Genomic DNA, 13,692 nt, shown 5'->3' on the forward strand with positions numbered 1-13,692 from the left:
TTTTAACGTAGACCTTTTGCTTTGGACACATGCATTTACTCATATGCACGGGAGATTGTGATCTTACGAATTGAGGTGCAGACTTTTCAAGGTGTTTTTATTGGTTTTGAAACAGCTTCACTTTTCTGTCAGTTAAGGGTCTACGCTATTATATGTGTTTCACGCGTATGAGGACAAATTTCTAGCTTGTGGATTAAAATAGGCTTTTTCGGGTTGATTTATTTAAGTTTATTGATTTGTATTTTGGCTATACTTCAATTAAAATTGCCGTAATAGCATATGGTTAACATACCGTAGCATGCCTGACTGCAGCAGCATATTAATTTGTTAATTTGCCAAAACGCTTAATGCTATTCTTGTTGCTTTTTCCTGTAATGTGTTGATTTTGTGAATATAGAGAAATTGTAAAATTGCGATATTTGAGTGAAAGCTTATAGCCTTTTTTAGTGAAAGCTTTTTTTTAGATTGCTTTGATTTGTGAAATTGCTGCATACTACACCCTTTTATTTCTTTTATTGTGGGCTTAACACGCGCTTTTATCTATAACGGCGAAACTTGATAATTTTAAAGTCGATTTAAACCGAATTGGTTTGTGAAAGCGGTCACACTTTTTTACTGTTTGTTGTACAGCTTAAATGCGCATGCTTATGTGTATAATTGCGAGCTTACGGCTATCCGGTCATACACTCTGAAGGTTCGTTAAACTGCGTAGATTGTTAAAACCTTTCGCTAGTGTTTGTATACCCAGAAAACATGTGGATAATTGTTTGCGAAAATTTTAAGCTTATAATTTTAAAGTGCACCAGACACAAACCCTGTTAATGTTTACAGTTTGATATTTTTTATCAGATTTCAAAGAACAGAGTCGAATTAGATTTCAACCAGGGCTTCAAAACAATGTTAATTTTGTGTTGGTCGTTCGGGTTAACATACTTGGTCTCGCATGAAAGAACCTAAAACCCGCAGCAGCAGCGAAAAGGCATTCACCGTAGTGTATTTGGTTTCAATACGCACTCACGAAATGCTGTATAGGTATGAATTTGTCCCCACGCGCAAACCCAAATTACATACCCCGGGTCCAAACGTTGCGCTACAATTTGACCCAGGAATGTCGCGAAATTGTGGGCTTGCTTAAAAACTTTTTGCTGTTTGAAAAAGCAGCTACCGTACACGGGACTGTAGTTATGCTAAACTCATGCCATTCTTTAGCTTCACGCACAAAAATGCATCCTACATTGACACAGATTTTGTAAGCCACCCTGTTTTTATTCCACGGTATTTATACAGTTAGTAATGTAATTTACCACCCAACCGGTGTAAACTACGACCCATTTGGTTATGATGAACTGTACTCGATTTACATTCAATATACAAACAATGCAATATTTTTTATTTCTTAGCCGATTTTGGGATTTTTTTGCGTTCAGTTTGTATGGCTTATATGTATTTTGCTACGACTTACATTTATTCTACAACTCTTAACTCAATGTTTTAAACCAGTAACAAGTGTTTCTCGAACTTTTTTAGCATTAATATGTTCGAAATTAATTAATGTATACCATAATTTCCTCGTATTGCTTCCTTCATTTTTATAAATATTGACAAATCTTGCCCTGAACCAATTTTAATAAATCTTCCCCTATATGAAAGTATTGTAGTCGGCGGCCACAGTTTTGAGTCGCGACTTATGGGTTAAAAACATTGGTTCAAACTAACTTTATACGCGCAGAATTCACCCCAAATCCACAAGAAAATTAGCTTTTTGCATTTTTTAGCGATGAATTTGAATGGCTTACATATGTTCTACTTCGAGCTTACGTCCAATACGTATCTTTTACCGCTCGAATGTTTCACCAATTTTGCTATCTTATTATGCGCGCAGAATTACGTCAAAAATCTGAAGAAAAAAAACAGTGATATATTGGATTTGTTGAGGTGGAGTTTGAATGGCTTTCATATAGCTATAATGACTTTGTCTTTCAGAACAAAAATCTTTTCCCGATATAACCTAATATACGCGCAGAGTTATATCCAAACAGCAAAACGATTTGATATTAGTTTTTATTTTATATAGCGTTGCTTAGTTTGTGAATCCTGCCTTGCACTACATAGATATCTTCTACAGCTTCTCTAGTCATACACGTGTCGCGGTTTGTAAGATAGACTGGTTCAACTTGATCAGATCAACAAGTTTGTCGAATGTTCTCTAAATGCTAAAATTGAAATCAAACTCCTTGTTCTTAAAACGTCAGTCAATCAGTCTTTTAAGTCGTCGGATATCAAACTTTACTTCCATACAATTAAATTAGCACAAAAGTTTAAAAATATTGAAAGATTTGTTGTTACCTGCCTGTAATGCGTTAAAACACTTAAACTATCATATTTATTTCGCATGTAAACCCAATAAAAAGCATGTATCGTCGTCTTTTAAAAAAGTGAAAAAGCAAGATCTTTAGAAATACAAGCGGTTAGCTTTTAAGTAACTGAATTAAAAGTTATAACATCGCTTCTATAATTACTGTATTTCATGGTAAGCTCATTTTGCGCGATATACCTCATCTTAATTATAACTGTTTTTGAGACATTTAAGCAGCGACCCATTAACTTTGCCTACTCCTAATTTCCCTAAATTTCCCAACCTATTTTGTTATTCAATCAGCCATGTAAAAGCACCAATGTGGGAAAGAAAGGCCACAAAAACCTGGCCCAAAAAGAGGGCCGGGTCTTATTTTGAAGTGGCCACGAAAGTCGGCCGGTTCGTCCCTCGAGACAGCCTTATCTTTGGCTGCAGACTGTGACGGGTTAGTTGTGAAATGTAGCGATTCGAGGCAGGCGTGTGCAATAGCTGGGGGCTAAGCAGTGGGATGTGTTTTATGCAGGCTTACATAGTTGCAGAATTTAATCCGTGAAATAAAACCTACAGGCCGAGTACTGGCGAACCGTACGTTTTATGCCGCTAAAGCCGTTTTTTATCTTGAGAGTTGAAGTGTTTTTATGCGGGCTTGTATATTTTCTTCATACATTTTTGAAACCGTAGATGTAGTATGTTTGTTGTTCTCAAATGATATAAAGGTCTATTTAGTGCTGCTAAATATGTTTATACTGGAACAATCGACGTGTTTTATTCTAGCATACATAGTTTCTTTATATATTCTGTTAAACCATGGTTAACGTATGTTTGCCGTTGCCGATTGATATAAGGGTGTATGTAGTGCTGTTAAAGCGGTATTCCTTTGCGTAGTCAATGTTTTTTATGCCAGATTTTATAGTTACTGTATATATTCTTTGAAAACAAGGCTATAGTATGTTTGTCGCCCTAAACTTATAAAACTCTAAAGTTTAGTGCAGCTAAAGCCGTTTTTGTTATAACGATAGAGCAAATGATTTACGAATATAATTAATAAGCCAAAAATCAACGGTTTAATAGCATTAGTCCAGGTTCAAAGGTTGACCATAAGTCAGCATTCGCTGCCCGGTGATAGATGAATAATGCACTCTGTAGCCCTTTAAACGCCTTTGTTGTCAAATATGTACGTTTAGCAGTTGAGCTAAAATGCCAAAATATTACTGAAGTGTAATTCGCAGTTTGGCGACGGACACTTAGGATTAAGTGGTTGGTGACCGCAATTCAATTCGAAAGTGCTAATGCAATTCGCGCAATTATTATTAAGTCCGGCTGAATTCCAAGTGTCAGGCCTCGTTTCAAGAACTGTTGTGATTGGCCGTTTTAACGCGTAGTTAAGATTGACAAATCCGTTTTAAGTCCATATTAACAATATTATGACAGGCTTAACTCAACATCGTTTATTGTGAATGGCGGCAGCATAATTTTTTAATATATTGACATTTTGCTATGTTGAAGTTGTTGTCTCACATTGTATGGAAGTTTATGTGCTTTAAATGTTGGCAATCTTTTATAAATGTTTGGATTGGCCCATTTATAAATTTAAAAGTGCTGAGTTTAACAAAGTGATAATAATTTATCTGAGTTGGTTTAACATTTAATTTTTGTTGAATGTTGCTCAGGTGTTTCCATGTCTTAAAGGTTTCATTTTGGATCGTTTCTGTAATATTTAATTAAAATCTTATTTTTGGAATGGATTTTAAATTTTTTTAATAGTAGAAAAAGAGTGGTCTAATTAAACTTTAATTATTTTTACCAGGCCGCGTTATACCTTTAAGAATACTGGGTTTAACAAAATAGTGAGAATTTGGAGTCATTCGAGTAATATTAAGATTAATTTCCTATTTTGGTATGAATTTTTTTTTTTTTGTACAAGACTTAAAAATATAAAAAATGTGGCCTAACCCCCCTTTTATCTTTATTACTGTATCCAGTTTGAAATTAGAAGATTTCACAAAAAAATATTTCAGTAATATCTGAATAAAACAAAATTTTATTTATGGACTTTAAATTGCATGTGGCAAATAATAGTAGACCAAATGATTTACAAACCTAACTACTGTGTCCAGTCTATATCTTCATAGATGTGGCTGGACTGGGATCTTGGTTAGGTTTTGTCGATGGGTAACTGTTGTTGTAAATGTTGCCGGCGAAAGGTAAAAGAAAAACCTGAACATGACAAAAAGGAACAAAACTTTGCATCGATTAGTAAAACTCCCGACCAAAAACATGTTGAAAGTGGGAATTTTGAAGATGCCAACTCAGAAAAGTTAGATAATGCATCAAAATATCTGCAACAAGTTCCTAGTCAGAACAAGTCTGACTTAAATGAAGAAGAAAATGTGCAACCAACTTCAGATTTCGAATTACCATGTGGTCCGAATCAATCTGAAATTCCAACTCGAAATGACAAGCCAGAAATTGTGGAGGAATTTGCACAAACCAATTCTGAGAAATCACCAACACAGCGTCAATTTGTAGAAGATAGTGATGATAATGCATCTTCTGAATCAGTTTATGAAAATGCTGTTGATTTAGAAAGTTCTCCAACAGAAAAACATGAAACCGAACTTGATTCTAAAGATATATCTTTACTTGTTGGGAAAAACAAACAAAATGATGATTTAGATTCACAAAACCAACAAATTGATGCTGAAATCCCTGATAAATCTGATTACCAAGCAGAACCAAATAACAATGGCCAAATTAATGAACCTAAAACTTTTAAAAGCGAAGCCACTATTTATCCAAAAAATAATAATTCCAAAGTTGTCTTACCTAAAATTGATGTTTTACCCTCTGAATCAATAAGCAAGGGCATTTTTGTTGGGGAACAACAAACAACTACTGAAAATGAAAATGATTCAAATCAAACAGAAACAATAATAAATGAACCTAAGTGCAATGGTCACAGAAAAAACATGTACATTGACGATAATGTAGCACAACACGACTCTTTTAACAACAAACCAGAAATTAATACATATCAAATACAAAATTCACACCCTGAAAAAGATGTGTCAAAAAATGAGATTGAAAATAAAACAGCCCCAGAGAATTTAAATGTCAATAATGTAGAGACTTATGACTCCATGCCTGAAGCTTTACCAGAGCAGCCTTACCACACAATAGAATACGCAGATGTCACGGATATTGCAATACAAATGTCCCCTGAGGTTAGTTCAGACAGTGACAGTTGCGACTCGGATGATGAATCTCCTGAAAGTAGCCCGGTGCAAAGATCATCGTTTTGTGACCCCCCGATTAATGGGGGTAACCTGCAAATGAAATTTGTCACCAAGGGTTTACAGATTCCTGTTTATGTACAAACTCCTGTGGAAGAACAAATAAAACATGTTAGCAAAATTCTGTTATTTTTACTATTATTTTTTTTTTTCAAATGAAATGTTTTGCTACCACATTAATAAAAAACATAACTATTTTTTTAGTTTAACTTAAAATATTAATTAAAAAATCAACATGTTTTAAAAGTATCTATAGATATAACATAAATAAAAGCAAAAAAAGCTTGGTTTCAACTACTGTCAAACATATTTGTAGGCAACTAAATAATATCAGATTTTCTTTAATGTTGTTTAAGTTACCTATTATTGGCTCATAAAACTGGGTGATATTTTACAGCTTTGATAAAAAAATAGATAATATACTAAACAAAAAAAAATTATGAGGGCTTTTCAATCCAAAACAAAAAAATTTAACAACATTTTTTTTTGTATAGATGCAAATTAATTAAAAGCTAACAAACTTGTTTAAAAATGAATTTTGGGAATTGTAAAAATAAAGCATATTTTAGGAATAGTATTCTTCAAAGAGTATGTGCTACATTACTAAACCTTTTCATATTGGTATTGTATTATGTTTTCAATGGTTTAAAGTTTAAAATCACTGTTTACTTTTTAGGACCGACTTCTTAAAGAATATGTTAATGCATTGGAAGAAATCAAAGATTGGTTGGATTGCAAAGAAAAGAAAGTTGATGAGATTCTTGCCCTTCCAGTCCCACTAGAACCCAATGCTTTGCATGTGAGTGACAGTACTTGCATTTTGCAATTTGAAAAAACAATATAAATTATAAAATGTAGATTTGGAAAAGCCTGAAGTTTTGGAGTGTTAAAATGAAATATTTAAATGATGAGTAATTGTAATAATGTTTACATTTGTTTGGACTTGACATGCTAAAAAAACTGTCATACTACTTCACAAAAATTCAAAAAAATATTTTTAGGTATTTATACTGCTAAAATTTACAGTTTATTTATTAAGATAGCTGTCCTTTAGTACCAAGTAATTAACAGACAATGTTTGATTTGTTTGTTTTTTCAGTTGATATAATTTTGTCCTGTATAAATTTTAGAACTGTAATTTTATGTTTGTCCGAACTCTATTTACTTAAAATTTATTTTTAAGGTTTGAGTTGATTTTAGTTTTAGTAACAGCATGGAGTTCTCAATAGGTCACCTTATTTTATTGTGTATTTTTTACCACAGGAACAAGTCAAGTTGGTCGACGAATTACTTCATGAAATTGAAGAAGGAAAGAAACTGCTTGACACTTTTAACGCGGCGTCGGAAAATCTGCAAACTTGTCCCAAGTTTGTTTACCAGCATTTGGAGGAAAAATCTACACTGCCAGAAACTCAAAGTAATTTATATTACCTTTTTGATATGTTTTTTTACATGTTAGAATGTGTTTTGTACATAATTTAAATAAATTGTGGATGCTTAACATTCAAACTAATTTATTTCACTTGTAATTACATTTTTACATAGACCAAACTTATTTTTTTTCTCATTTTTTTTTTTACAAAAATTTTAATTTTCTATTCTTTTAGAAATCGCTAGTCATATCCAAAATTAATTCAAAAAAATTATTTCTATTTTTTTTTTAAACGAGTTTTATTTTTAAATTACCTTTATGTTTCAAAAGTTTAAATTATGAGTTTATTTATATTTAATTACCATTGACTTTATTTTTTTATTGATTTTTTTGGAATTTTTGTACCCTTTTTAATTTCAAAATGTTTATAGCTTTTATGAAACATATTTTTTTTTTCAATTTTTATTATTTTATTGTACAGCTGAAATCACTGATCGTTATGATGCGCTCTCTGCAAAATCATCGAGTTTATCTTCAAAACTTCATGGGACTTTGGAGCAATCAGAAGATGTTTCTGATCAGCTCGAGAACCTTCAGAAGCTTTTGAAGATGATCGGTGAAAAAATAAGCGATAGTAAGAATAATGCAACCGCAACTTCGGAAAGTGTCGCAAAAAACATGGAAATCTTAGAGGTAATAACTTTTTTGTGAAAGCAAAAAAAAATATTTAAAAATGTAAGGAAAATACAATTTATTTTAAATCAATAATTTTCTACAAAAAGTACTGTCATTAATAACAAATTTTTTTTTTTAAACTAAGTTTTTTGTTTCTCAAAACAAGTTTTCTTGTTCTTTTTGATTTTATACACCTTGTTCTTTTTATGAAAGATACACACACATATGTGTACAACAACTTTAATTTAGGCCTTCTAAAGTCGATTTTTGATCAACGATAACGGCTTGCGTAATATAGTAGACCTTAAGTCTAATGACGGCTTACGGTCTCCTATTTATTTAAACTACTAAATTTTCCCCTTTTTGTGTAATCATGATCTTAACCTTTGTTTTAAAACTATATTTTATTCACTTTGAAGGACCTTAACAAACAGACCGATGACATCGGTGGCAAAGTTGAAGATTTGCAAAAGAAATGTGTCAACTTATTTGGCTCTGCAAATTCAGAGGCAGGTTGTTCACTTAAAAGCACCATGGCCAACTTGGTAACACTGTAAGTTGCTTTTTATTTCATTTACAAACAAAAATGTTTATAATATAATGATATGTTCCAAACGCTGTTTTATCAATGTTTTTAAAAAAACTTCTATCAAAAAATAATATGGCTTAAAAAGTATGAATTAAACATGAATATTATGTTAAATATGCTATATGTTAGAAAATTTGGACATTTTAAAACCACTTCTAATTTTGTTTATATATATTTCCTTTGTTTTTCAGGGTAATGTAATAGGCTAATATTCTGTACCCTAAAATCCTTGTTTCTACCAGTCAAGCTCATTGTTATATAATTTTCACATTTTAATACAGTATTTAGATCAGAGGTTCCCAACGTAGGCGGTACCGCCCCCTTGTGGGCGTTGGCGAGTTACAAGGGGGCGTTTTGGGTCCGTTTCTAATTTGGGGGGGCGCTGAATGCACTTAAGGGGGCGTTACATAAAACCACTTATAAGCTAAATTCACATAAGAGTTCACATAAAAATAGTAACAAACAGGACTGTAGGTAACTTTTAACCTTAAATGGCAATTTTCGTACTGCGAACTTGTAGCAGTTTTCCGACCATTGTTACGTAATAAATGTAAAGTTGTTGGTTGTTGCGTTTCACAGTTTTATACGCGGCAAAATCTTTGTATATTTAAAGCAGGGGTTGCCAACTTACGGCCCGCCACCTCTTTGACAACTATAGACACGAGTCCATTTGAAATACTTTTTGACTATTTAACATAGTACGGGCAAAAATTTTTCGCGCTTCGCGCGAATCCTCTTTCTACGTCCAGTTTGTTTACGTTTTCATGCTGTTTTTGGAATAGATTAGCGCTTTTTTACCGTTGCGGACAAACGAAAAACGTATTCAAAATATTAGACATACAATATTTAACATTTTTTGATTTTTTCGGCAATGTAATGAATACTAGCACGAAATTTAAAGGAAATGTTGGTATACCCCCCAAAATTGCGCTCGCTTCGCTCGTAAGTTGCGCCAGGACTTAAAGACCTTAACAAACACTGAATTACACTATCTATAAACACGAAGGTTATCGCGTTTCCTCAAGCTAGCTTTATTACACTTTTAATTAGTAGTTTGGGTGAAAAAAATCCGAGGTCTGCCTGATTCACAGTTGTTCTAACATTCCAATAACACAATTCTTAGCGGCCCACAGAGACCTTTCTGAGTCTGATTGGTGCCCCTGACAAGAAGAGGTTGCCGACTCCTGATTTAAAGTATTGGTGCAGAAAGTTGAATTTTTCCTGGTAATGACATAACCTGGTGAATTAATGTATCCATAAAATCCTATAGTGAATGTATGTTAGACAACCTAAAATATGACTGACAGCTTATCGAAACGAAAGTGAAGACAATATGATGTTAGGCAACGATTATTATAATACTCTACCGTAAAGCAAGATGAGGGGGGCGATGTGAAATATTATTGAGCCCAAGGGGGCACTAGTGTCAAAAAGGTTGGGAAACACTGATTTAGATTATTTAAACCGGTGAAGGAAAATAACGCTTTTAACACGAAACCTAACACCATAATTACACATATCCAATACACTTAAGAGATTTTTTTTGTTATATTTGATCATACATGATAGTTTCTGTGGTGACGTTTTGTGTTTCAATGAAAGCAAAAAAAAAACACTAAAACCACAAAATTAAATTAGAGTTAGACAAAGGAGGAGTATCAAAGCCTATATATAAGTAGGTAGCATTCTGAACGTTTCTAATCAATCTTCATTCATTTTCAATATGAAAAACAATGTTACCTACTTCAATACGGGCTTTATAACACAGAACTAAGTGAGAGTCGCCGATACCAGTGAAAAATAAAAAATAAACAATAAAGGCGGCGTTTTGTACGCATAACCTAACATAAACAATTCGTGCTTTTTAGTGAAGCGAGCGTAAAAAAATGTTACCTACTTTGATATGGGCTTTAAAATCCTCATTACAACATCAAGCCGTCATGCTCCTCAACTAAAGTTGATAAGAAAAAAAATTAAAGTTCCTTAAACGTTACAACCTACATCTAAACAACTTTATAATGTTTTTTAACCAGCCAAGCGAGCGTGAACCACGAAGGCCAGCATTTCCACAAGCACCTGTCCGAAGTCGAGGACGACTTGCGAAACTTCGAGAAGTCGTGTGATGACGTCACTGGCGTGCTTGATGACGCAAGTGAGCGGACAGCCGGGTTGGGTGACGAAGACGAATGCGACGGAAAAAGCGGAGACGATTTGCAGGAGAAGATCGAAGCGACTGAAGAAAACATCAAGGTACTTTTAGTAATTTCAATAAAAATATGAAAGTCATTATAGTCGATCAATTCTTGTATTTTTACACTGATGATGACATGAGGTATTGCCGAAACGTTTGTAACAGAAAAATGTCGATTTTTTCAAATATCAAGGTTAGTTTCTGGCGATTTTTCACACAGAGCTGTAGTTTGTTGTTCCCTTGATGGTGTTCTGTAAATATCCATGCTAGTTGCAATGTTTCCATCTAAAAAACACGTATCAAGTCTTGTTTCTGGAAATATTATTTTTACTCAAAATTTGGTTGTTTAACAAAGTTACTCAGTTACTTACTGTAACCGTTACTAACCTTGAATCATAAACTTTCAAGTTCGATGGTGATTACAAGCTAACAAGATGTCAACATTTAGTTTCTTGCCATTTTATTTTTACCCAAAAGTTGGTTGTTTAACAAAGTTACTCAGTTACTACTCTAACCGTTAGTAACCTTTAATCATAAATTTTAAGATTCGACGGTGATTGCAAGTTTTGACTCCCACATTCAGTTTCTGGTCATTTTTTTATACACTTGTTTTATTGTTTTAAAGTGTTGCTAGAACATTATAGCTACGAATATTTTATTTACATTTTTTATGATTTGTCGGTGGCTGCCAGCTTTTAAATGTTTTAAGTGAACGTAGTAATGTCCGGTACTCAGATAATTAAAAAAGGATCAAGTGGACAAACAAAAACAAAAACATTTTGTTACCAGACCACCCCGCCATCTTCTTGAATGTATTAACAATAATATTCCACTTGCATATTTGTGCACTAAATCCAACGTTAACCTCAAGTTTTCGAAGATAACTTGTTTTATACGTCACGTTATGGCGTAACGTTGCGGCGTAATCTTAAAAATATCGTTCGTCCGGGTAGACATTTTTTCATCGTTAATTAATTGTTCTTCTTTTACCCCTGGTTTTAGAACAGGAGCGTTTTCAAGACTTTCATCAAAAAAATTCCCAGATTTTTATTTGCTTGGCTGGTGCACCGATTTAAAACCCGATGCTATAACAAATTATCTGACTTATGTGAGGTATCAACCAGAGATAAAATCTTGATTTTACCAATGTTAAATGATCAGCGATACGATTGTCCGCAACAAAAGTTTCTGCTTTTTCACCAATGAGTCAAATATTCGCTTTCAATGTGAGGATGTTTTTAGAAACTGCAAGAAATACGATCGGAGGTTTTGGCGAAAGAGCCCGAATACACGAACGCCGTTTCTGTCGGCGAGAAACTTCTCGTTAATTGTTGCTTCGACACCAAGCCCCTGGCATCGTCCATCGAAGATCTGAAGTCAAAATGGAAGAACGCTTTCGGAGAAATTAAATCTTGGTGAGATTGTTTTTTTTTGTTATAAGGTCGTCGCGACAGATTTTTAAAACTTTCGGATCATATTTATTTCCTTTTTTTTTCGATTTTTTAATTGAAAAATGGATATCGTTTTTAATAAGTTAGTTAGGCCTATTTTTTGTGCGTTTCAAGGCAATGTGTTAGTTTAACTTTTTCACCGTTTGCTACGTCAACTTTGAACCCCCCAAAAATGTAAAAATTTGCGGTCCAAATTTTGCCCAAACGTTTAAAACAGTACTGTTAGAAACCACTTGCTAGCTAATTTATTTCTATGGAAACCTTAATGCAAGTGATAAAAACAACTAGCCTGTGGTCAGGTTCGAACTCATGACCATCGATCTACCAAATCAGGTTTTACTCTGTGACCTTGCTTGCACTAAAATCCTCAATTGATCAACTGGTTTCGTTTAGCCCCTGCTGATGTAATGTGATATGTAAGCTGTTGTCGTTGGTCAGTAGTATATGACTTCTAAAAAGGCCAGATCGCATGTGTACCTCATAAACGTTTCAATATTCCAGGTAATATCACTTGTCAGTTAATGGATTTAAAATATGTTGAGCGGACCCTATAAAACTGCCCTTCGCACCCTCGAGTTTTAGCATACCCCATTTAAAGAACCACTGGTTATAGTTTTTAATTGTTTTTATATGTTCTGCTGTTCTTTTTCTAAACCTATTTTGTAGTTTTTCGTTTTCCTAAAAAATAATTAGACAGACCCTTTAAACTGCACTTAGCACCTCTGGTTTTACCTCGATTAAAGAACCACTGTTATAATTTTAATTGTTCTTTTAGCGAGGATGACTTGGTTGGATCGGGTAAAGAACTTGCAAGGAACCAGGACGCGATGTGTAAGGTTAAAGAGTGGGTTGAACAATGTGGCGGAGATCTTGCTGCTATGAAGGACTCTGTTCAACAGAAGGTCGTCTCCTCCGACCTTGAAACTATTAAGGTAGGATGCTGTCAGTTTGTCGTTTTGACAATTACTGAGTTTACACGGTTGCCACACATTTTTAGAAAAAAAAACTATACATTTGAAAGACTTTTTAAAGTAAATAGATTTTTTCCGACCTTAAAATGGATCACTCAACATACTTTCAATCTATTGGCGAGTAGTTGAAGAGCAAGTGGTTGAGTGTTTACTATTTATGAACGCTTGACATTCATAGCTTTGCCAAAAAAGTAAAATAAATATAATATAATAATATAAATATATATTTTTTTACTACTGTTAATCAGGGATAAAACTAGGGCATATTGCAATTAAAAATGGGTTTAACTAATACACTAGATGCATACCACAACTAGATATAATAATAAACTAAATTAAAATAACATTATGGAAGGTTAAAATATTAAAAATTAACACTTTAAAGCTTTGTTCTATAAATTATTTGTTTCGTATGTTTGGACTTATTATTGAATTGTTGTCTTTTTAGGACCACATGGAGAAGGCGGAACCTATTCGAAACGATGCTCTTTGTGAAAAATATCTTCACGTCCCCTTTTGTATTTCACCTTCTTCAGATAAAACCAATACAGGTAACTGTACAATTTTAATCCAAGCCAGTGGTAAGTTTAACTTAAAGTTTACCATCACAATCTTCTCTTTTTTGCAACTTTTGTTGATTTTCTCAATTAAATGATTTTTTCTAGATTTATACCAATTTTTGTCATTTTAAGACTATGTACAAATTGTACATGTATATTGTACATTGGTGGCAATAGTCATTTTGGCTTTGGACAACAGTGCACGTTTTAATGCCATCAGCAGTAAATGAAATG

General features: G+C 33.3%; 1 protein-coding gene across 1 annotated transcript in view; it reads left to right on the forward strand.

Moving 5' to 3' along the window:
• The first annotated feature begins 13,347 nt into the window (after window positions 1-13,347).
• Window positions 13,348-13,692, forward strand: part of LOC146146721 (dystonin-like) — a 68,931-nt gene continuing 68,586 nt past the window's right edge. The window contains exon 1 of the mRNA XM_083387017.1: window positions 13,348-13,449. Within this exon, the coding sequence (XP_083243143.1) occupies window positions 13,353-13,449 (97 nt within the window). The 5' untranslated portion in view covers window positions 13,348-13,352. The remainder of the gene's footprint in view (window positions 13,450-13,692) is intronic.

The sequence above is a fragment of the Ascidiella aspersa genome, chromosome 4 (assembly GCF_963924565.1).
Source record: "Ascidiella aspersa chromosome 4, kaAscAspe10.2, whole genome shotgun sequence".
In the NCBI taxonomy this organism is placed as follows: Eukaryota; Metazoa; Chordata; class Ascidiacea; order Phlebobranchia; family Ascidiidae; genus Ascidiella; species Ascidiella aspersa.